The 26,382-nt window shown below is 41.3% G+C and overlaps 1 protein-coding gene across 1 annotated transcript in view; it reads left to right on the top strand.

Annotated features, from left to right (window-relative positions):
• kcnt2b (potassium sodium-activated channel subfamily T member 2b) overlaps positions 1-26,382 on the top strand; it is an 83,600-nt gene that overhangs the window by 5,342 nt on the left and 51,876 nt on the right. Inside the window, exons 2-6 of the mRNA XM_072443852.1 lie at positions 22,707-22,786; positions 23,986-24,088; positions 24,287-24,349; positions 25,552-25,600; positions 25,940-25,999. Coding sequence (XP_072299953.1) covers positions 22,707-22,786; positions 23,986-24,088; positions 24,287-24,349; positions 25,552-25,600; positions 25,940-25,999 — 355 coding nt within the window. The remainder of the gene's footprint in view (positions 1-22,706; positions 22,787-23,985; positions 24,089-24,286; positions 24,350-25,551; positions 25,601-25,939; positions 26,000-26,382) is intronic.

The raw sequence follows: 26,382 nt of genomic DNA on the forward strand, positions 1-26,382 counted from the left end.
CAAGCCCTGTATCTCCCACCTCCCGACCCTAACGTCTTCGGTTCATCACTCCAAAGCGTCGTCATTCTCATCCAGTCCATCAAGTTGCTGCTGCACTTTGATACACCATTCTATCAGCCGGTTTGGGGGTTCTTTAAGACCGATGCTATCAGGATTGCTGCCTTCCTGTCGGGCCATTCATGTTCATGGCCGTCCAGTCCGATGACCCTGTATAATCAACAAATACTTTCAGAACATTTACTACCGAGGTGGAACATCATCGACCCCAGTTCCTCCAACCTCAGCTACCACGTTTCACACATAAGCTCCGCTTCAGGTGCTTCAGTCTTCCTAGACCATCCAGCTCAGTTAACGTTCCTTCCATCATGGCTTCATTCTACCTTATTCTTATCTAACTAATTACTTTCCATTCACCTTCGACTACCAGTCGCATTGCAAGTACTCAAAGCCTACCCGAGTGGCATCGACGTCTCTTTAGGCGCATTCCCCTGCTCAGAGGCCGTCTTGTCCACAATAGTTCTCCTCACCCCGGCATCAAGGACCTCCAACCAACGCTTAAGTCTTCCCCTAAAACAGCAGGACTACTGTGGTAACACGATCTATTCGAGCCCCTTTGCAATCCGTCCAGACCTTGTGCACTGGTCGTCAAGTGGCACTTCCCAGCGGACTCAGGATCTGGTTCATCCTTTACTTAAAGTCGTTCCACGCCTGGTCCCCACATTTCCTACCAAACTTTTCCCACATTGGCGCTGCCACATCTGCCTCCAGTTAAGGAGTCGTTGACCGCCTCCTTATATCGTGGAGCACTGGTTCTCCATGACTTTCCAGGTCTACACACCATTACCTCCTCGTCCTCCATTCTGCCAATCCGCACTGCCTCGTTAAGCTTCTTTTGGGGGTATCGAGGCCCGGGAGCCTTCAGCCCTCATCGCAAGAAGACCCAAAACGGCATCAACTTCGTACATTCGTGTTCATGTTTCTCCCATGCCAATAAACACCTTGCATCGTATCTGGGGTTGTGGTCCTTGCTAGTGAATTCTTAATTGGGAAGCTTATTGTAATCAGTAGTTTCCTTATGATGTGACTGAAACCAAACAATTACTTTAAACTGGCAACTGTTTTGAGAATTTGCATAATGTATTAATTTCACAGCTTTTTAGTAGATTTGCTGCACAGAAGTGTTTTCGTCTTATGCAGTAGAATTCCCGGCACATGCATAGTCTAATGTAGCGTATAGAGTATGCTTTTACCCTTTAATTAACCCTTTGACACAAAACCTCATGTTTTATCATTTGCAGGCAGCACATAACAGGCAGGGCAAGTCAAAAGCCACACAGGTTGGAGGTTCATCTCAAACCAAAGGGGAAATTAGCCATTAGCTGTACACGGGGCTGATGGGGAGCAGAGATTGATAGTGGCAGAATATTTAATTAAAGCAGAGTTGTATGCCATGCCCCATTAATTTGGGAATATCCCTAATAGTGAAGACAATCCTCATCCACCAGCCTTCTGAGCCTATAGCTGATAACATGTAATCATACCTCGCAAAGCTGTCTGAGGGAAAACTGCTGCAAATTGCTTTAATGTGGAGGTGATTTTCATGTCTTTACCGTAGATCATTGTCTCTTATATACGGTCACAGCAAGGATTATAGAAAATGTATATTTGATCTGTACGGAAAATGATGGTAACAGAATTACATCTATTAGGGTTTATATCAGTTGGTATTTGTGAAGCTGGCGTTAAGCAAATATGTGTGATTATCAGGAATAACATTACCTCTACTGAGACCTTTCTATCAGAAGAAGTGAAGAACATCTAAGAGTTATTGCATTGAAGTGGGATGAACATTGGCCATTAAAGGTGCTACGAATTTATAACTGATAATAAATAAATTCCCTGCAACAAGAGGTCAGTGTATTTAGAATTCAGCCTTTGAGTGTTTGCTTGGCCTGGACACTTTATCCTTAATATTGCACGATATTGAGCCGATGTCTCTGCGGGCAAATGTGGCACGGTCTCTTTCGTAAATTCTTCCAGTATCTATTGTTAGACTTCAGCACAACCCTTTGACCCCGTCTTCCCTCTCTCATCTCGCGTCAGTTCTGATTGAAGGGTCTTCAAAAACTACTCACTTCCTCTGTCCTTTTTTAAGAACGAGCCTACATTTCCATCAGGCCATTGAACGTCTCTTATGTCGACAGAAAAGCACAAGTATGTCCATTTCTTCTTCAGTCTGCCAAGGCTATCTCAGCTTTTAGAGTGTGGACACTTTAATTGGTGATGTTTTTCATTCATTTAATTATAACTGACCTCAAATTCACATTGTTTCATGCAAAATTCAAATTTAGCTTCAACATTGTAATTTTCAAGATGTGCCCTCCACCAATCAGCCGCTTGCTGCTTTCGTTTAGGTCAGAAAAGTTGGAACATGTTTTATTATAGTACTTTCAATTTATGAAGCACAAATGTCACCACACAAGTAACAAGCCAGTATTTTTGCAGTTTTTGTCATGAAAGCATGCACTAAATTAGACATGAAGTCAATACTGGAATTGCTTTCACCGATCTTTCCATAAAACTTTTGTTCGGGCTACTTCTGTTGCTTTCCTGGCATTTGGACCCATGTTTTATCCTCCTTTCTAAATAAACCCAGAATAAAACTTACTGAAAAGTCTGTTTGGCATCAAAACAATGGATGGAGCACAGAAAGTTCTTTGCACAGTGGACTTGAGAAGGAAGTTGATGACAAAAAAAGATTTGGCAGTCCATGTCTTTCCTTCAAGAGGAGAGCAAAAGTAGTCTACAATCAAGTGTGACTATCTTGCCTCACAACAAGAAGGTCCCAGGTTTGATCCTCAATCATTCTCGGTGGAGTTTGCATGTTTTCCTTGTGTCTTTGGTTGAACTGTCACGATAAATACTAATTTCAAAGAGAAAGACTTGGCCAAGGCAGCAGCCAACACAATCAACAGAGTACAGAAAGTACATACATTGACATAATACATCATACATAAGCAATTCTCAATCACCACACTTTTTATACATTTCTCGACTTTAACACTACAGCTTTAAATTTAAAATATTTTTGTAGATTATCCCGAGACCAAAATGCAGAGTAGGAAAAAAGTGGATTTTTCCAGCTCTGTCAGGCATTGAGGATTGAAAAGTACTTGAGCTGACAGTGAGGAGGTCATTGAGGTACTTCCGGAGCTTCCCCAGAGTCGCTTTGTAAATAAATATGTACCAGTGTTGTTTTCTGTGAGTTGGCAGTGATGCCCAGCCAAATAAATCATAAAGAGTGCAGTGATGACGGATCAGTTGTAGTGATAAATTATACACCAAGTCCAGCAGAGTAGATGAGAGTGCATGCATATGTAAAGTATTATTATTATTACAGTGAATTTAAATTGCACTTTTCCACCTTTGAAGCATTCAAAGCGCTTTACCAGGCAAGGTGGGTGGCACCTGGTGTTCCAGTGGTCTCCCGTCCAAGCATTAACCAGGCCCTGCCCCTCTTAGCTTCTGAGAGCTGGCATCGGCAAGCAAACGAGTTTTTGAGAATGTCATTAATTTCATTGTGTGTGTAATGTGAGTTTTAGACTCAGTGGAGCCTTCCGGAATGGCAAGCTGGAAATTGAAGTTGTTGCACGGTCTCCATAATGGATGGGCCTTGGGAGTAAACCACTATCGTCTGCATATAGATGTAATTTGTCTTGCAAACCTTTTCCCCGGATCATTTATGAAGATTGTAAATTATGCAGGCGCCAGGATTGATCCCTGCAGAACACCTTTTACTGTGTTGAGAGGTTCAGATTGTGGCCTTCTGCTAGAACACACTGCTGGGCTCTAAAATAATGTTGAAACCAGTGAATGGATTTTTGACTGAAGCCAACTGATCTTAAATTGTTAAAAAGTAAGTTATGATTGACAGAGTAGAAGCTTTTGAAAGATCCACAAATTAAACTGTGTCATTATGTTATGGCCAGATGGAAAGTTGCTTAGAATATTGTTTTAATCAAGAGAGTGTTTTATTTGTTTTCGAGTTGAAAGCTTTGAAATTGATGGGACTCCTCCTTTAAATAAAGAGAGAACTTGTGCTGTTTTCCAATATTTAGGGATTATATTAGAAGACTCAAGGTAAAATATACATGCAATTGGTTCTACTGTGAATCCAACAGTGACTTTGTGGGGCTCAGGTTGATCGGGACCTGCCGATTTCTTATGATCAATTTCTGTCAGTGCCTTGTGAACATGTTGAACGGTGATCGGCTTAAAATCAAACAAATCATTATCAAAATGCACTGGAATGGGAGCAGGTGTTTTTTACATTTTGGTTCTCAGATGTAGAGCCAGCCAGTCTTATTGTTTAATAGATACAAGCTGGAACAGTATTTCTTGGGGCTCAATTCCTCTGCAATAATAGAAAACATTTTGTTATTTTTTGGTAATATAACTAATACTAATGATAATAATAATTTCAGCTGTAAAGGGTTGAACGATTAATATATTAGACTCATAAATAGTATTAACGAACTACTTAAGTGTTTTATTCTACTCTTGATTTATCACAGTTTTTGTTTTTATTTGTTTTCAGGATTTTTTACAATATGATTCATTTGGAATATCGTTTTTTGAGATTTCTCTGCTTTGTGTCTGTGGCACGAAGTAGTTTCAATAATACTGTTTATAGTGATATTTTCTGTAATAATATGTTATCGTGACCAAGTCTTGGGTGGGTTTTCTCCGTTAAAACATACACAGCAGGCGTTGCCTCCAGCTCTACTCCAAAATCTGGTGATGAATCCAATGGGTACTTATTTTGAACGCTTCCAACTACAATATTTGTTCAACTTGGACCTCTAGTTTCACTCACCACTTCTCACTCCATGCTTGCCCTGAGTGCCCAATTACTGAATCCTGCTCCTAATTGGATGAAAAAGACAGAGGTTGTTCATTTGATTGCTGCACATACATATTTTTTACCCAAACCGAGCAACTTTGATGTCACAGAATAATTCAGTTCCTATTTTATGGTGTATCTAAAACCATTTAATATAAGTAGCGGTCATAGCGACAGGCATGAGGTTGCTTTGAATGCTGGTCCTATAATTGCCAACAATGGGTGTCTTGGTGGAGCATAATGATATATTATGATCATTTTGGGCGCACTTTCTTAGTAGAAACATATTCTGAATACATCAAAATGCAAACAAACACTTATTAAGAGAGAGGTAAAATGCAGACATATTCATAAACATGTCAGTTCAATCTTTATTCATTCAGAGTGGACACATGCAGTTAATTAAATGACAGAATCTAAAGTTTATCCAGACTTCTTTAAGTGGCGGTACCCATACATTTGAATTTTTTTTATGAACTGGTTTACAAATGAATGTGTTGTTTTCAGAAAATGATTGATTTAGAATTCTCTGTCATGTCCCCAACCTTTTCAAATTGAGTTCAAAAACATTCAAAGCTTAAACAGTGCATTTGTGATCTGGTCGGGCTCCAATGCACCAGCGTTTCTGTGGGAGCCAGGATTACCATAGAAATGACCAGAGCTTTTGGTTGTTAAAACAGTCCTTTATTTGCTGTCGCCTCCACATCGTCTCTGTCTGATGTGGTCCCAGAGCTCATACCGCTCATGTCAAAACTCCTGATACTCCCAAAGAGAGCCTAATCCAGTCAAGCCAATGTAGAGCACGATTCATCTTTACAATCAATATCGATGGCAGCGATGGCTTTAGGGTGCTTTGCCCCGTGCTTAAGGAGCAGTGCAGTTTGGGTGGTAGTAGGTTATTTGTGACCAAATGCAGCACAGAGACACTAAAAAAATATAAATAGGAGCCTCTATTTGACAAATACATTGGTTTTAGGCTTTCTAAAGGTTGAATTAAAATAGCTGACAGCACCTTTAAAATTACTATATTATAAAAGGACTATAGGAAAAACAGGTTGTGTTAATAATTGACTTAAATTTAGAAGGAAAGTCCCACTGAAACGTCGCATCACTTTTTTATACATGAGTTTGGTTTTACTTTATTTGTTATATTGTATTACACCTATATACATATAGTTCTCAATAACAAATTTATTAAAGATTTCAAAAATAGCAAAGGAAATGTGTCAAATAAGTTGCAAATAAACAGATAAAATAGAATAAATAAGTAATTATAATGCTACACTGACCTGCTGAATTTTGGTTATTTATTTGAATGTTTTATTGTTTATTCTGTATAAAATACTAGATTTTGTTTCTAACGTTTCTCGAATGCACAATGTCATATACATGTGGAAAAAGAATACTTAATTATGTTTCCTTGAACTTGAAAATGTAAATGTAAAATGCCTTTATAAAGCACATTCAAAACAACCTCGACCAAAGTGCTTTTCAGTGAGACATTATAATAGTAAAGAAATAAATATAAGTTAAAAAGATTAAGCAAGATTGAGCAAACTGAAAACAATAAATGCTCAATGCATCTTCAAATTTGATTGGAAAATCAGCTCTTTCTCACAAAGAACAGGGATTTGCTGATAGTGGGATCTTCTTAGCTGGCATGAGAGGAGATTATTTGTAATACAGATGGCTTGAATCATAGCAGAGTCACAGTGTGAAAAGCTGATTTTGTCAGATTACATGAGTGTCACCAGAGAAAGTTTTTTTCATTTTCTGAAAGCGCCAATTATTAAAGGTTTCTGTGGCTGTACCCCTTTCCTGAGACATACTGTCAAAGTCAACAAGACATAATGTTTCTTTTTGAATCTCATTAGTGCTTTATCATGACTTTTGACTCAACTACGGGTAATTCAAGCACTGGGAAGTCAGGCAATTTGTAAGAGTAAACACATGTTGAAATACAGTGGGAATATAGCAAAACTATTAGAAATATTTACGAATGATTATGAGTGTTGACAGAAGTAACGTACTCAGAAACCTCCCCTGTGCAAATCCATTTAAAATGACGAGTGGGGGTAATTGGGTGTCTGTGTGTAGTTAATGGGGAGTAGGTGGCCTACAGTGGTGTAAGTGAACACAGGCTGACGGATGTCTGTTCACATTAAATAAAAAAGAAGATTCCAAAAATGGTGCCTTAATTAATATTGTCAATGTGGGACGTGTGCCAACAGGTGCAGCAATGACCGGTGCTGCTCCGAGTTTCCCATTAGAGATACAGGAGCCTCTTTAAAGGTCCACCACGTAACCTCTGGTGGAGGTCTCCGCTCTGGCTTGTCTCTATTGAGGTGGTTTTGCTTTCTCTGAAATGTTCCACAGTATGGCATTAGAGTCATTGGTCTTCTGAGAGACAAGCAGGTAAAATAATTATATTACATCATCAAACATTATTATACTACATAATACTATTTCTGCGCAGATGGGACTAAACAATCACAATATGAGAAAGTGATCTGAAATGATTGAGTTAAATTATAATTGCAATAGTGGTAATTTTGAGCCTGTTCTGGTTCAGAGATTTGCTCAGGATGCTCCAAATGTAATACAGTAAATGATGAATGAAATGAATAAATTTGTTAACTGAAATCCCTCAAGACTTGACTCAAGCCTTGACTTGATGTTGCAACATACAACAACGCATTCTAATCATGGTGATGTCCTGATTCAGACCATACAGACCGACCACTCCTCACTCAATTTACATTTGCTTGAACATTTATGAACACTAAATATGGTCATATTTGTTTAGCCGCAAAAATAATTGTTCAAAAGGGTTCGAACAAAACAGTGAAAACTTAACTATAATGCCTACTATTTTTGTACATTCACCCACAAACCAGCATCTGTTTCCCAGTTTCAAGTCTGCTTAAATGCAAAGGTTATGGTTTAGGTGTGCCTTATCAATAATAAATTATATTGAATAACATAGTAATTAATTTCATATGAGTATCAAAAAGAATGATGTTCACATGCAGTGTTCAGTGAGCAGTGTTCTTTTGGCATCATCTTCAGATGGTGAGGTGCACAGTGTGTAGCGTCTTTGATGTACCTGGACCTTTTCCCTTTTTGACCCATTGATGCTGTTCAAATGGCACAGTTCAGTTGCTGTTTTGAAAAGGTTTGACTGCAAATTATTTTAGTGGTGTATCATCGCAAAGAACTTCTCACTCCCTGAACTCAAGAGGATTTTTACAACTTAGATGCACAAAAGGTTAAATTCCTTGCTGAAATGAATGAATTGTTTTCACATTATTGAGGAAAAGTGACTGTCAATACAAGGCATTTAGAGTCTGATCAAACTGTGTAAACATTAACATTTAGATTACACTGCAGCACTTCAAGTAAATGTTACAATGGAACCTCATGAGGACACATTCTCCCCACTTTAGCACTTGCCCCAAGCAGTTGAGACAAAGACAGTGAAGGGTGTGTCCCTGGAGACCCCTTCCCCAATAAGCCCAATATTGAATTCCCTGTGCATCCTGTTTCTGTCAGCGGCGCTCTGTCGACACATAAGCGCCCTCCTGCTGAACTGACATAACCGTGGGGCTGAAGCTTGTGCCTTCTTTTCTTCTTTTTGATTTTTCTATTCTCGTACCCCCTGTGGCATGCTGGCAGGGGTGATGGGCGACGCCGTTACTTTAGAGTCGTGGCGCTCCGTCCCGTATTCCCAAACTATGTTAGTTTAATACATCATATGAGCCGTGGTTCAAGTCAGCGTCTCCCACGAGATGTCCTAGACCGCCAACAGCTACAATTCCTCTCATAAAGTCCTGTTTATGGCCGATTGAACTGAAAAATAAGATTAGATCAAATCTCTGCCATGTGTGTTTGAAAAAATGCTGTGTGCTTTTTGTTGTGTCTTTTATTAGCAAATAACAGATGCGTGTGAAGTGGCACAAAGGCTCCGTGTCTTGTTCCTCTGCAGGTGAACAACAAGTGGGTAAGCAGATCCCCGAGTGCGGACTGATCTGAGGAGCTAAGGACAAGAGCAGACAGCTGACGTCAGAGCGAGGCACAGGGCAGCCTCCGATCATGATTTATGGAAACGCTAATCTGCCGAGGTCCTCCAGGAAACAGCTTTGAGTAATACAGTGCCCACTTACTTAATGTCAACGTCTCGCAGGATGCATTACATGTTTGAGAGAGGGATGCTGCCTGCGTGGCTCAGAATGAGGAAACTCAAATGTGCCAGGAACAATTCTTCAAATTCTCTTTATTGATGTCTCTACGAGGAAAACGGCTGTAATCTTTCACACTATTTTATGCCAACAATTAATGTCATCAAGTGAGAATTGTGCAGCTGGTGACAGTTTGTCCTCTGTCCAAGTGGTAGTTATGTTGAATTTAGCTCAAAGTGCCTATTGTCATGACTCGGTGAAAGAAAAGAAGGGCATCTGCTAAAAAGCCCATTTCAGACAGCTCATAATAGGATAGAGAAAAGGAGCCGAAGTGACCAAAACCAAAGTCAATTTGGCAACAGCAGCCAAATTATATTTTAGAATAACTCTTCAAGGAACATGCTGAAAAGGCAGGACATTAAAGCCAGGAACTGCAACACGATGGTATTGAAACAAAATCTTCCATCTCAAAAAAGTTTGAGAAAGCTGGTTTAACTCTCGTATGTCTCTTAAGATTTCAGTCGCTCTAGTGTGACCTGTGTATGTTGTTATTGCGTGTGTGTGTGTGTGTGTCCCTGTGTGTGTGTGTGTGTGTGTATGTGTGTGTGTGTGTGTGTGTGTGTGTGTCCCTGTGTGTGTGTCCCTGTGTGTGTGTGTGTGTGTATGTGTGTGTGTGTCCCTGTGTGTGTGTGTGTGTGTGTATGTGTGTATGTGTGTGTGTGTGTGTCCCTGCGTGTGTGTGTGTGTGTGTGTCCCTGCGTGTGTGTGTGTATGTGTGTGTGTGTGTGTGTGTGTGCGTGTGTGTGTGTGCGTGTGTGTGTGTGTGTGTATGTGTGTGTGTGTGTGTGTGTCCCTGCGTGTGTGTGTGTGTGTGTGTCCCTGCGTGTGTGTGTGTGTGTGTCCCTGCGTGTGTGTGTGTATGTGTGTGTGTGTGTTTGTGTGTGTTTCCCTGCCACAGTGGCCTCGTTTCCACAATGTAAAGACTTGCCTTGAACATCATTGCTTCCTATTCCCCATCATATTTAACAGCCCTTTCGGGGATCAGCTTTATAGGTTTTCTATTGCCTTATTTTCTAGTTATTTAAAAACTCTCTTTCAGATGTATTTATTTAATGATTTCAGAAGAATATGCCTTGGCGAATACAAATTACACGCCATTTCCACAACTCTCATACATGCATGTTTGATGTGTTTGTCATATGGGAGCAATAAATGGACTGCTATGCTCCGATGAGAGCTGGAGCCTTTCATACAGAGGGAAATAATTGGTTTAATAGAGACAAATTGTGGAGAATAGAAAGATAAAAGCTTTACTGCCTCTACCATTTAGCATATAATTCCCTCACTGGCGGTTTTGTAAAGTTAACTTAAAAATGCTACTGGCAGGCTTTTTATTGTTCATTCATGCCTCACTGGGAGGCCACAACAGTAGCCACAGGTGCCCTGGGGCGGAAACATAGCTGCTGATCTGTGCCATCTTTCTTTTCCACCACCACCATTCTCTCACTGACACACAGTAACACAGGAAACACACACATTAACACACAGTCTTTCACATGGACACAAAAACTTTACGCACTGGTTGGACTTTGGATTGAACCCAACCTTCAGTCAAGATGATGAGTTTATAGCCCTGAAGCGCTTTCTCCTGGAGCCCATAGGCTTAAGGTTCATCTGCCCACCATCACTCACACACACACACACACACACACACACACACACACACACACACACGCACACACACACAGTCTCACATTCAAGTATTGTTTTTGTTTTCTTTTATCGCCTCTGTTTCTCTTGACCGAGCTGACACTGGCCACTCATACCGAGACGTATAACGCATGACAATTCACTATGAGCAAGACCGAGCGTTCAAAACAACATGGACACTGTCAGTTTTCTTCACACAATTAAAAACACTCATGCTTTGACTTTAGTTGTCAGAATAGCTGTGGTGTGGTTTCAGCGTTCGGCGGACTTTCTCGTCTGGAGTTATTTGCGCGTGTGCGAGGCGGTGATCAGAGGCTCGGGTGCAGAGCGTGAATACATTTAGGTTGCACTAGTTTCTTCCTCTGTGTCATTATTGGGCCGTGCTGTGTCATTATGGAGCTAAAGCATGGGAGGAACAGCAGGGGGACGAGGCTGAGCTGTCTCTGGATCCTCCTCTGCATCCGTCTGTCTGTGTATGCTGCACAGTACAGACTCGACCTCATGTTTACGTCGCTCTTAGGCTAATATTCTGATTGCATTACCCAAAATAACTAATTGTTATTTCACAGTTTCACAGCGAAAAAAGGATTTATGGAGAATGCATTTTAATGTCATACATTTTTACATTTTACCCCAAAGCAGTCAGAGATTGTTTCTTTGAAGGTGCTGAAGATATAGGCTACAGCAGTGTTTCTTACATGTCTGGACAGAGTCAATTTTATCTACTTTTTGGACCTCTTTTGCATCATTTCTTGGCTAGAACTTGTGTGGCACAGATGTAATCCAATGTTCTTACATTGGATTACATCTGTGCCAGGTTCATCCATTTAGACATTGTGTGGCAACCTATTATTTTAGTAGTTGACAAGTCAGTGGTCATTTTATTAATTATTTCTCTAACATAGAGACTTTTTGAATACATTACAGTATCAACCAAATAAAGAAAAAATATGGTGACTGAAGGTTTCCACTTATTGAGGAAATGGTTTATTTTTTGACTTTTTTGACAATAAAAGTTTGCATTTCCACTGTTTTTGTCATAAATATAAGTGGGTAGGGTTAGGGTTAGGGTGATTTCAGTCCAGATAACAATTACATTTTTCAAAAAATATGATTACAATTATTTTTTCCAGTCAACTAGTCAGATTTGGTGATACTCCTTTGGTGATTTTGTTTTTTTTCTGTACTTGGTGTGAAAACTTTGACAACCAATGTAGTGCAGTACATTGTGAGTCTTGAACCATCAGAGCATTTTGGATCAGTGGCAAATTTGTTTGAGAAGTGGTAGTGTTGCATTCTTGAATGATACGCCGATACATTCCGTTTTGCAACTTTTATTAAGTCCACGGTTCAGAATAACACATTTGAGGCACGCAGGGTACAACACCCACAACACACCTGGGCCACACTCAACACCAATGAATAGGCGTGGCTGACCTACTTTTAACGCCACACGCCGTCCATGTACAGCCCCTTTCATGAACGTTCACTCTAATTAAAGTGCTCCGTGCTAACATGTACAATCTAACACACAAAAGTAATAATAATTTAGCAGTGTATTGTACCATCACAATTAAATATCAGCATAATAAACTAGATGAGCAACACCCTCCCCCACTGAAAAGAGAAGTGCTCCCCATATATTTTTTTGGATTTCATTTTTACATTTTACCAAAGTGAACAAAACAATACAATAATAAAAAGATTGCTCTAGGTATCAAGTATCCTGGTTGGAACCGTGGTAACGATGACTCACTATTGCACATTTCAATAACTATAAAATGTCCTTTTTCCCTTAACAGGGACGTTCAGTCCGTTTGGTATCAATGGGTGCATAGTCCAGTGAAGAATCAGTGGGCCCCCCGATCTTCACACAATGGGACAAGGAAAATACTTGTTTCACCCAAAACATTACTACATCATTTTTCTACCATAATCCTTACTTTCATAAAATTATCAGATACTTCCACAATATCATAATTCTAATTAGTACATACGCTTTTCTACTTTGTTATTGTTACCATTTACTTCACCCACTGTCAAAACCTTAATCAATAAACCACTATTTACATTGGCACTTCTACTTAATAGCGTGGAAAAGGATACGTATAGGGTCTTTTGTAGTCATCGGAGACCTCTCCAGCTCCTCTCACATCAACGGTACAGCTATGCAGCTCCCGGACCGATGGTTCACCTAGCTGCTCGTAGGTGTAAAGACTTGATGGCACGGCTGTAAGCCCTCTTTGCTCTCCTTCAGACTCTGTATCAGAGGCTTGTGAACCCTCCTGGGGCTCTGGCTCGCCTCCAGGAACTTCAGCGACAACAACGTCCGGCTGGTGAGCAGGCATAGCTCTCTCTTCATGCCTCCCTCTTATTAGGGGTTCTCTTGCAGCTGCTCTGGTGACAGGGGGAACTGGTTGTTGTGCGGTCCATACACCAAATTCTTCTTCACTTGAACTCTCAGTGTTGGATCGTTGCAGCTCTGGCTGGACTCTCGGTCTCCTTGTTTGAGCTTGACGGGGACTTGAGCTTGGCTGAGGAATGTCTGCTGGAGGCTCCTCTACCAGGTAAGGGCAGGGCAGTAACAGATTGCGGTGCAACACTCGTCTCCTCCCAGGACCTCGCAGGGGCTCGACTGCGTAAACAGGACTGTCTGGACCCTTCCTCTCGCTCACAACATAGATGTTCTCCTCCCAATAACTCCGCAGCTTTCCAGGACCACCTCTAGGGGTCAGATTTCTAACTAACACATGGTCACCAGGCTGAAGCGTAGAACTCCATGTGCGCTGGTTGTAGCACTGCTGCCCTCTTCTGGCCGATTTCCACATATTTTCCATGGCTATGGCCTGTTGCATGGCTTCCCTCCACTTCTCTGCATACACCACCACAGACTGATGTTCCTTCTCCTTTCTCCTGCGAGGGATGAGCAGGTCAATGGGCAGAGTAGGCTCCCGGCCAAAGAGGAGGAAAAATGGAGAAAATCCAGTGGCTTCATGGGCAGTAGAGTTATATGCATGGACAACTTTACTCAGATGTTCTTTCCAGCGTGCCTTCTGGGTGTCTGCCAGTGTCCTCAACATGCCTAGCAATGTCCTGCTGAAGCGTTCCGCTGGGTTAGACTGCGGATGGTAAGGAGACGTACGGGAGTGTTTGACACCAGAATAACTCTCAAGCCTACGGAAGAGCTGATTTGGTCGTGATGAATTCTTGATGGAAATCCAAAGCGAAGAACAAAGTCATCAAAGATTTTCTTGGCCACCGTTTTCCCAGACTTGTCTCTCGTAGCGTAGGCCTGCGCATATTTTGAGAAGTGGTCGACGAGTACCAGGATGTACTCCTCCCCACCGCTACTCCTCTCCAAATGCAGGAAATCAATGGAGACCATCTCGAACGGGGCTGATGTTTTGATACTCTGGATTGGTGTCCGAGTGACTCTATTTGGCTTTTTTCTCTTTAGGCAGCAGCAGACACGTGTGACATGATGTTCAATGTCTTGCCTCATTTTAGGCCAGAAAAAACGTTCGCGTGCCAAGGTGACAACTCTATCTGCTCCCAAATGTCCCATATCCTCATGCAGGTGCTTATAAATAAGGGCCCTCATGGACTCTGGAACAACCAACTGTGCCCGGCAGGCTGTCTCCCTCCAAAGAATTCCATCTTCATCTACATGCAAGCGGGGCCACTCTCTGAGCAGGTGTCGAACTGGTACACTCTCTGCCACTTTTTCTTTGTACTTGAGGTACAGCTTCTTCTTCAGGCACAGGACTCTGGCTATGGTTGAGTCAGACCCTTGTGCTGCCTTGATGTCTTTAACTGCCAAGGGCTGAACAGGTGGAAAAATGCTGACCTCTTCTGGCAGTGCGTCAATGTTGCAGGTGACAGCTGATATCCAGTTGATTTCACCGCTGCTCTCTCCTTGCACACCCATCCCAATGCATTCAATGTCCTCTTGAGGGCAATCCTCAGAGCACTCTTCGATGAGTGTGTGAATAGGTCGGTGTCTTGACAAGAAATCTGCGTCACGATTTGCAGTCCCAGGCCGGTACTTAATTGTAAACCGGTAGTCGGCCAACTCCGCAACCCACCGATGTCCTGTAGCATTGAGCTTCGCAGATTTGGTGACATAGGTAAGGGGATTATTGTCACTGTACACGGTAAAGTGGGGTGCATGGAAGAGATAGTCCCGAAAGCGCTCCGTAATAGCCCATTTTAAAGCCAGAAACTCCAGTTTCCCAGAATGGAGTTTATAGTTCTTCTCTGTGGCAGACAATGTTCTGGAGCCGTACCCAATTACTCTGAGGACTCCCCCTTGTCTCTGATAGAGAACCGCGCCGAGTCCTTCTTCTGAAGCATCCACATGTAGGATGAAAGGCTTCTCAAGGTCCGGATAGGCCATCACTGGTGGATTAATCAGGTGGTTGACAAGTTTTTGAAGGGCTGCTTGGTGAACTGTGGTCCACTGCACTGGATGTGATGGGGGAAGCTGAGCTGACTGACCACTTGAGGGCTTCTTTTGGGGTCTCTTTTCTGCAGACTTGGGCCTGGAGAGAAGGTCATAGAGTGGCTTTGCAGTTCTCGAGAAGTCTTGGACGTATGACCTGTAGTAACTGAGGAATCCCATCAACTTCCTCACATCTCTGACAGTAGATGGGGTCTCATATCGGAGAGCTTGGACTGTCTCTACCTCTTTGGGGTTCATCCTGTAGCCTTCAGCCGAGACGATGCGCCCCACATAACACACCTCAGGCTTGAAGAACTCACACTTTGTTGGTCTCAGTTTGATGCCAGATAGTTTTTGCCGTTGGAGCACCTGTCTCACATTGTGTACATGTTGGTCGAAACTATGGCTGAAGACCAGGACATCGTCGAGGTAAGGAACACACACTTCATCTCTCAAATCCCCAAGACAGCTTTCCATGTAGCGCTGGAATGTTGCTGGGGCATTTGTGAGTCCAAATGGAATGCGTACCCACTCATATAGTCCCCAAGGTGTAATAAAGGCGGTAGATGGTCGGCTCTTCTCACTCACAAAACCTTGATGGTATGCCTTTCCTTGATCCAGGACAGTGAACCACGAGTTGCCCCCGAGATTCTCCAGAATCTCCTGGATCCGAGGGATAGGATGGTGATCGGGCAAAGTTTTTTGGTTCAATAGTCTGTAATCCACACAAAGACGGAGACTCCCATCTTTCTTCCGGACACAGACAATAGGTGAAGAATAGTGTGAACATGATTCCCGGATCCATCCTCTACTTAACAGGTCTTGAATATGTGCCTTTACTTCCTGATAGAGATGACGTGGGATGGAATTATATGTAATAATAATAATAATAATAATAATAATAACTTTTATTTATATAGCGCTTTTCAGTGACCCAAAGACGCTGAACATAATAAAAAAGGGGGGGGGGTATTTACAGACAGGGGGGGACAACACGTACAATACACATTAATATACAGATAAAATGAACAAGACAGAAGAAGTAGAGAGAAAAAGATGGGGATGTAACAGGGGGTAGAAGAGTAGGCAATGGGGTAGAGGAGGCGGTGGGGGATGAGGAGGGGCGGTGGGGGATGAGGAGGTCAGACAGGTAGGGGGGGGCAAGGTTGTCCTTTGCACTGGGATATTGTCCTTTAGCTGAATGTCCATTTCCAGTCCTTTAATACATCCCGTGTCCCAGTCATCTTTGGCAAACACTTGACTCTCCTCCTTCAACATTTGCCGTACTTTCTGCTGCTGTTCTTGGGAGAGATGACTCAGGTTCACAGGCGGATCCCACAGCTCCCCTGGTGGCATCTCAGTAGAGTGCTCCGTTACATCCGTGGTTCCTCCCTTTGGTCTTTGCTTAGGTTCAAGTGGGTATACACCGTCAACACTATGCAGCCAGCCAAGTGTGGTGCGGCCCCACAGTGTGATGTCTCTGTCAGTTGTATTTTCCACCGCCACCGTAAATCGTGTCTTGTCCTGCGGGAACACAACAAGCTGCTCTCTTACTTTTAGCCCACTAGGCCATGGTGCCTCTGGGTTGGGCTCCAGCACAGCGTAAGTTACCCCCCTGTTTACTTGTCCACAATACACATTTAAAATACTATTTTGGGGTATAGTGATGGGGCGTCGGCTGAGGTGAGCAATGTGAGGGATACTCTCGGGTTGGTGCTGCTTTAACACAGACAACACAGCATAAGCAGTGCGACGGCCCACCTCTAAAGCTGAAGAGAGCCTCTGAACCATGTGACCCACTGGGTTACAGTTCCCAGAGGCGTCACTGGTTAGGGCCAGCTCTTCTATGACATTGAATCCAATTATGGGACACTCCAGGTCACTGCTGGCCACGAGGACAGGGACCAGCACAGACTGCCCGCTCATTCCTGGGACAGCCTTGTGAGCCAAGGTGAACTCTACTTCAATCCACCCCTCATAGGGGATTTCTGTCCCATTCGCTGCAGACAGGTCAAGCCCACCTTCTTCGAGGAGCTCCGCCACTGGTCTCAGTTGGGCATGCGGCAAGTTCTTTGCTTTCCAGTCCACTCCAACAATTGACACTTGTGAGCCACTGTCCCATAACACAGTTGTGTCCACACCATTTAGAGAAGCTCGAACCAGGCACCTTCTTCCCACTAGCTTAGCTGTTTGTCTCTGCTTGCTAGTTAGAGGGGCAGCCTGGCTGAACTGGACGCCAAGTTTACCAAGATGTACTGTGGTATTTATCTTATTGAGCGAGGCATAAGTAACTTTACGACAGCCAATTGCCCAGTGATCAGAACTGCCACATTTAAAACAGTGGTCACACTTGCCGTCGGGGTTCGTTGTCTGGCAGCGCTGACATTTCCGGAAGATCGGTGGTCTCTGCTGGAACCTGGCTCTTCTGCCATATGGTCGGCTGAACTTCTCTACTGGTGGGGGGCTTGGGGCTTGGTGAAGGCTGGAGAGCTGGGTGGAAAGCTGCTGAATAGCCTCACAGATTGCCTTATTGCCCTGGTCTACTTTTTCCAGGAGTGTCTCACGCTTGGGGGGCTCAGTGGACTTTTTGCTGGTGAGTGTCAAATCAGGACACTCTCGGTCCATGTTAAATTCCTCCCCCACTGCTGAAACTCTGGCAGCTCGTGACTTGGAGATGGCGGCTAACTTGTTTCTTCTTTCCATTTCCAAAGTATATGCATCTGTAACCCTCTCCAGCAGCACCTCATCAGACACTTTTGGGTCCCGCAAATATGGCTTTAAATCAGTCCTGATTGTGTCATTCATCAGACCTGTAAGGACGGTCTGCAGGAACTGGTTCTTTATTAATTCAGGGCTATATTTGAGTCCAGTTTCAACCCTTTCAGATGCAAACAGAATCTGCTGCCTTAAGTCCATCACTCTGAGAACAAACTGAATGGGCGTGGCTGACCTACTTTTAACGCCACACGCCGTCCAGGTACAGCCCCTTTCATGAACGTTCACTCTAATTAAAGTGCTCCGTGCTAACATGTACAATCTAACACACAAAAGTAATAATAATTTAGCAGTGTATTGTACCATCACAATTAAATATCAGCATAATAAACTAGATGAGCAACAGTAGCATTGGCAAGCTTAAGACTTTATCAGAAGCCAAAATTGTAGAAACATCAGTGGTAAAAGTTGTGGCTATACCTCGCTTTAGAAATCTCCTATGCAATGCTTATTCTCTTCCTCATTATGTAATATATCAACCTAGATGTACTCAAATATAGACATGTCTCTCCTTTCATCATACATTATATTACGCATTGTTTTGTAACACCATAAACAGTTGATTTGTGTCCATTGCCCTTCCCTGTCAGCTTTTACAATCTTGTGTTCGTTTTGAAATAAAGCCTTGGCGTCTTTAATGTGTTTCTTGCCCCATCACTCCCTTTAGATTAGAGATGCCGACTCTCCATCCATCCCTCAGCTCAACTCTTTATTGGCCCATATTTCCACTTAACTTTCCTCCCTGGCTGTATGCTAAAGTGGAAACCTTGTCATTTAAAGAAACACGCCACAAGAACAAGAAGACCTCTGAGAATTAGCCACCGTCTCTTTGTCTTTATGGAAGTCTAATACGGTTCACCTCACAGAACGGCTGAGCATTTGGTGGTCTTTGATGAGTAGGGGCATGTGTGAATAGCTATAATCACTGGGTCTTTTGGGTGTAAGGGAATAGAACATAGAGGGGACGATTCAGACATACAATAGGTCATAATTAACTACATGGAATGTAATGAAATAAAGTGCTTTGAAAGCTGGCGGTCAACACACAGAAACATGTATGGACTGTAATGATAGCTTAGACCGCATATATAGAAAGTAAGACACATTTCTTTATTATTTTCTTATTTGGTTTTCCTTAGGGCAAGTTAATTGATTCATCACAACTAACCAATTAGTGAGATAATTGTCAACTAGTTAAGTAACCATAGTGTGGTCTATATACAGACTTCAAAACATGTCAGACAAAACAGGAGTTACATAAAAATGACACAAAAAACATGTAAGATTTAGTGTTTTCGTCCGCAAATATATTCTATCAGGATCGGGATCATCATTGCAGATCCGCCTGTCAATCTCATGCTCCATCCTTCCCTCACTTGTGAACAAGACCCCGAGATACTTGAACTCAGGGGCAAGGACTCCCCACCCACCTGGAGAGGGCAAGACACCTTTTTCCGGTTGAGAATCATGGCCTCGGATTTGGAGGGGCTGATCCTCATCCCAGCTGCTTCACACTTGAAAAAACATTGTAATATTAAAATGACCGGTATTCACAATTATTTACATCCCTTTCATTACCGTTGTCTAATAGATCACCATTGTTCTAGTATGTGACCTTTGACATTCAACTTTTTGATTGATAGAGTAAATCCAGTCAATTTAATAAAACAGCAGTTAAACAGCAGCTGAAAAACTGAAGAAGAAAGAAAAAAAAAAGCTGGTAAAATGCACTTGCAAATGTCTTTTTTGGGATTCTACAACTGTCAATATTATAAACATTTTAGTTCTTACAATTCTATTGTGCATAAATGATTAATCAACCAATTGATCTTGATATCACACCCTTTTTACGGGTTGACAGTTACAAGAACTTATGAATATATAATGTACTGTTGCATATGAGTTTGCTACATCAAATCAAATCAAATCAATTTATTTTTGTAAGGCCCAAAAATAAATTGGGCCTACTACAAGTAATTATTCATCAGTTTAGTAGTGACATCTGGCCATGAGCTGTTTAATATTGTATACATGTAAGTCACGATTCCATTAACATCTGCTATTACATCGGAAATTGATGTTGAATTAGATTTGTCGGTGCTTAAAAGAAGTCATGCTGGAACATTGATTACCCATGTACAATTCCATCTCTCACTTGTGCCCTCTTTCCTGAGCTTTCATCTTACAAACCAGTTTACAATCACACATTGACTCCACTGCAATTTCTCTGAAGCATAAATGACTTTTTCTGTGTTTTTTATGCGTGGAATTATAAAGACATTGACCATGTTCCCGGAGTACACTAACATCTGTTGACATGGCATGCGGGAAAACAGAGAGAGACAAGGGATGCTGTGTTCCCATGGCAACCACAGAAAAGTTGACCCTCTACACCACTGTAGCCCAAATGTTGGTACTGCGTGCAAGGAATGGACTCGGAGTGGCCAAATAATGTGCTGGAAACCAAAAAAACAATAACACACAAGTACAGAATATTATTAGCTGTTAAAATATTTCCTGAAAAGAACACTGAACCTTTGAGTGTAACTTTTTTATATTGATGCAATCTTAAATTATTGGGTAAAAGTAAAATCAATTTCTGAAAATAAAACTTAAGTATTTGCTGAACACATGTTTTACTTGTATCCTAGAAAGAGATCACAATCGAACTTAGCCAAATCTTTGATGTAAGCCAAAACTATTTTAAAAAGTAAAAAGAAGAGCCGTGAATTAACCACTACTGGAAAAAACATACTGTCTCAGAAAATATTTTGAGTAAATGCTAACTCATGCTAATTTATGTTTTATTGTATAATTGTATCTGTAATTTGTAAATAATTGAATCTAAATTTGTATAGACAACAGCAAAACATTCACTTTTTTATTTTCATTTAATGACCTTTATCTTAACATTTTACTCAGATGGAAGACAAGGAAAGTCAATAAACACTATGAAATCCCACGTGAAGTAACATTTCTTCTAAATGTTTCCATTTCCAGTCCCATGTGACAGAGCCCTGGGTGATCCACTCACCTCCAGCAGTGCCTCTTCCTGTCTCCACATACACTTACACAACAATGGACTGCCGCTCTTTCATCTGTCCACGTGCAGGGCTCAGTAGACCCCCGCCAGGACTCCTGTCTGGCCTCTTTTCATTTCACTCTCCATCCTGAATCACCACTTCTCCATAGGATAAAATGAAAGCCTCTCTCCGATATGCTGGTCAGAAAGCTAGCATAGTCAACACCGTTATGTCCACTCACATGTGCTTGGCGCTGTTGTAAACACTATTAAATGATTATTACTTGACAGGTGGGCCCCCCCGCTGAGCGTGCACCTGTAGGTGTGTGTTTGATTGAGTGCATGGGCTGTATGGACAGGAGGGGGGCCTGGATACTGAAAAGGGGGGAGAGAAAGACCTGTAATTATGGCCTCCCATGAGCAGAAACATCAGAGGGAAGTCATTTGTTGCTCTATATTTAATCAGAGCAGATAACAAGACCGACAACAGCTGTTTGAACCCATGGGCGGAGGGATGACACGCAGCCCAGCCATTTCCGCTATTAGGGTTTAACACTGCCTGGGCTTTTACTTCTATCATTTTTGACGACATCACCTTTTAGCTCTAATTTGTGCCCATTTTGCCAACTTACTATGGTAGTCTGATATTAAAATGTTCGTCATGTCTCAATGACACTTAAAGGGGCACTATGCAGCTCTTCTGGGGGAGGGTTTGTCACCTATTTGTCTCCACGTATATGTTTGCTTCTCTAGAATGTTCCACAATATGGCATTAAAGCTTGGGGAATCTGAGGAGGAAGAAGGTATTTAAATGTATCTAGTTCTCAGAAACTCTTTGGAGCATCTCTACTGTGGTCACTGGCACAGGTTTGGGACAGTTTATTCAGATGGAGAATTGAAATGGTGGACCACCCTTGGACAGCCAATCAGCTCTCATCCCAAAGCATCAAATAGTGACTCACATGGCTCTTTTTTTACAACTTTGCAAAAGATAAAAGGAAAAATAAGTATACACTTTGAGTTAGAGTTACATTTATATTATAGCATGAAAATATGTTTTTGTTTCACCAGTTGCTAAGCATTTGTTTATAAGATAAGAGAAACCATATCACAAATGAGAGAATAATGGAAAAACGCACAAGAGCTGCATTTTCCATTATTCTCATAGAGGGTAGCATTTGAAGCCTAAATTTAATTATCACATACCACAACGTATTCCTCTGAATTTAGTAACAATATTCTGAAAACCACGAAATAAAACATTAACAGTACAAGAATGCAGTTACTCAAAATTTTTATTCTGAATTTGTATTTTCTGTTCATGTATCCGGTTACTTCCCAACACTGATTATAAGCTTTTTGGATCCGCTGCTCCTTTTTAGAGAACGTTTTGCACAGTGAACTAATAACTAACATATGGTGCTTTGGATGTTTGTGCCCTTTTTCTTTAATGCAATGGCTGGAGGTTGAGTGTCTTGCACAGGGACACAATAATCCCAGGCTGGACTCCAACTGTCAACCTTCTTTTTTACAGTCAAATGGTTAGAAACGTTGACCCCCAACACTGCCTTGGAATGCTTATTATGGCAGTGCATCCTGATAATTCACTTTTTTCTTCTACCAATATTTGACATGGACTTGACTAACTTTCATCCTTGTGTGCTTCTGTCCTTGTAGAGTCCAAGTGGAGTTCTATGTGAATGAAAACACTTTCAAGGAGCGTCTCAAGTTGTTCTTCATCAAAAACCAAAGATCCAGTGAGTCTGGCTGTGCTTATTATTCACTCAAAGTATTTCTGAAATTAGATGTTTAAATGTGATGAGTATCATTTCGTCCTGAATTGTTGAAAGCTAATATTTTAAGGCATGTGCACGTGATGATAAACTGCAGTATTAAAACTTAATATGTTGCAGCTGATAAGATCCCAAAAGTTTGACATATTCACTGAGTGTGAATGAGTGAAGGAATCAAAAAACTAAATCAGAATCTTCTGTTACAGTGATAGCCTACTATTTTGTCAGATTTCATTCAGTTGGACCTTCAAATTGTGATGGAACGATGACTACAGAACATTTCAGTACTCTTAGTTCCAAGCAAGAAGACTTAGACTTTTTTCCTCCATCGCCACTAAATAAAACTATAACCTGTATCAGGATTAAATGTGTAACTATGTGAAGTAATTTAATGTGTGTATAATTAGGGCTTATAAATCAATAATAAATCAGTCACCAATAGTGATTTTTTTGCCAGACATATGACCAACTGCCATAGATGTCTTTGCTCCAGAATACAACATATTGATACTGGCGACACAACAGCCATGGACAGAGAAGTTGGTGAATATTTGAATTACATCCTGAGGGATGGAGGTGTATAGAGTCAAACAAATTACCTGGAGACTGAATTAGATAATTGTGTGTGGGGAAAAGGATTTGTAAGCTCTCGATCCCTAAACAGCCCAAACACTCAATATTAAAATGTTTTGATGAGCTTTCACCCCTTTAATTAATCTTTACCCATTACAAATCTTAGAAATAAAGCTTGATAGAACCATTGACTGTACGGAGCTAACGGCCCAGCATGTCAGAAACCGCTAGTTAGAGGCTGTCCAGCCAGCCAGGGCTGAACAATTAGACACATCAGCTAAAAGGCTACTTAGAAACATATTAAATCATATAAAAAATATGTCTCTGCTTGAGGTTTTTAAAACATGATGGAGCCAGATGGATAGTGTTAGCACCCGTTAGGCTAAAAGGCTGCATTAGTCTACTTTATTTTGTAAGCTTGAATGTGTTGGCTAATCAAAGCTAGCCCAACATCGGCTAACAGTCAGAGAACTCTCATTCACTACTAGCCCAGTAGTAGTTGTAGAAATCAACTAGTGCCAAAATGTTTTATGTATGACATCATCGGCTGTTCCCACTTTAATCCTTGTCGATCTGTTTTTGTCATGCAGGTCTGCGGGTGCGAATGTTCAATTTTTCTCTGAAAGTGCTTAGCTGTCTCCTCTACATCGTCCGAGTGCTGCTGGACAATCCAGAAGAAGCCCGACAAGACTGGTAAGCGAGATCACAGCTATAACAACCAGTAGCAGAGGTCAGCTAACAACAGAATACTCTGCGGTAACAGCGATCCAATGTGCTCGGATCAATTTAGGATGGGCTTGGGTTCAGTGCTGTGTTTTTTTGTAAGGGCAGAAAAATGTGGCACGGAGAAAAACAACTTTAATTGCACTTTTTGTGGTTTGACCCCTGCAGTGTAAGCGGAGTCAACTGTACCAAAGTGAACACGTCATTTCAGCGCTGGAATGAGTTTGACTGGTGAGACTTTAATTAGGATTTTGGAGAGATGTCTAACCCACAACCCCTAGAGAGGGAATGGACATCGCCACCACACTGATAAATGTCAATAAAACGTCACTAATTCAATTCCAAACTCTGATATGCAGCATTATGCATCCATGTTCATTCGTCACCATAGATTATCTGTCAGGAAAAGGACAATATCTAGTGAAGTTAAGCTCATAACATTCGACTGGGGATATATAGTGGATAGGAACTCTGAAGACATCCAGAAAATAGAATTATGGCCTTATATATAGTAAGTCTTTAGCTCAGGACCTATTGATCTAGGCTACGCTCTGAATTCAAATGAGTAAGAAGTCTGACAATGCGAACACAGGAAAGAGATTGAACTTCTGCTGCTGTGAGCTGAAGACTCCAGGCAATTAAGCACGGGAAAAAAACATGTACCTAACTATAGGCCTACAAATTACATTCATTACATTATGTCTGGTATATTAAGTTCACAATGACTGAATGTTAAGTTACATACATTAAGTGCCAGCCAAGAACAAGAAAGCTTAATGGCTTAATTTGTATAACAATTAAAACTACAATAGAAACATAGACAATGTGATAAGCCAGTGGTTTGAACCAACTTTATTTTTAGACTAAATCAATTGGTTTATTATAGGTATGTTAACAATATGCTCTTAAGCTCTTAATCAATGCTATTTGTGTCAAAAATCCTCCAAATATATGCGTTTTTAATCAGCGGGTATTAAACATCATATTCCTTGTGTACCTCCGGGGGGCCTTGTTCCCCTGGTTGGGAAACACTGTGATAAGATATTTGAATATTCGGGCTGAAAAATTCCATTGAGCCAATTTAAAATAAAAAATAAATGATAGTAATTGATAGTTGTTATCCCTGCTTGTTATTCTTGTTTTCCTTTAGTATTTAGCTCATTTTAATTCAATGCCACTGTGGACTGAACTTAAACCAATCATTGAAGATTCAATTACACAATTACAATGCTGGTCAGAAATATTTATATTTTTTTCTGAAATTGATCAGCCCTCACAGTCTGGTAATTCATCTATTTTATACCATGCCAACAAATTAAATCAAATCAAATCAATTTATTTTTGTCAAATGAGTCTATTAGACAAATGAGTCTATTATTAATTATTCTCTATGTCTCTGTCATATTATAACCTTTATTTGTCTTGTCTTCCAGGAAACTGATCATCTGGGTGGATAGACCTCTGCCACTCTGGGCTTTGCAGGTTAGACAGCACAATACCAGATTGAACCATGTCCGCCTGTTTACAGTAGGCGAACACTGTATCCATGAGTTACCATACAAATATCCGAAAGTATTTGGGCCTTTACACCAGCACAGATCTTTTTGCATTGGTTCTTTACATAGTTTCACGAGTGCAAATACCTCTGTCTCGGTGTATCCCTGGATTCACTTACAGCCGTTCCCTCTGTGGTTCAATCACCACGCTCCCACAGCGCTCGCCCACGCTTCTGTCTTCTTTGTGAAGACTCCTAATTTCTGTCTGTGCAGGTCTCTAGGTTCCACTTGAGGACTTTCACTGTCTCTGTCCTTTTTTATGCAGGTCCTTGTGGCTTTCATCAGCTTCCTAGAGACAATGTTGCTCGTATATCTAAGTTATAAGGTAAGTTCAGGTTTTCCCTAAATGGATATTCATTATACATCCATAAATGTCCAAATGTACGTGCAAATTACTGCTGCTACTGTCAGCTTTTGTCACACAGCAAACAACACAAACAACACAATATAGAGCACTGACAACAATTATATTTTACACATTTCAACTCGTTTTCTTTAAGGCACAACATAATAATGTCTTTGAAATTGACAATTTCTTCTTGATCACGATCACTGGGCCTTTTATGTAGCGTCTGTGTACTTCATCTCAAGTCTCCTGTTTTGTCAAGATCTAGTGAGAGTAATTTGTGTACATTTTGCAGATTCAAAAAGTGGGGAAAAAAATATCTACAAAATAGTACTTTTTCAACAATGTTTTGTTGAGAAGAG

The sequence above is a fragment of the Eucyclogobius newberryi genome, unplaced genomic scaffold (assembly GCF_026437365.1).
Source record: "Eucyclogobius newberryi isolate DKJ021-1_F unplaced genomic scaffold, fEucNew1.0.hap1 SCAF_13, whole genome shotgun sequence".
Taxonomy (NCBI): domain Eukaryota; kingdom Metazoa; phylum Chordata; class Actinopteri; order Gobiiformes; family Gobiidae; genus Eucyclogobius; species Eucyclogobius newberryi.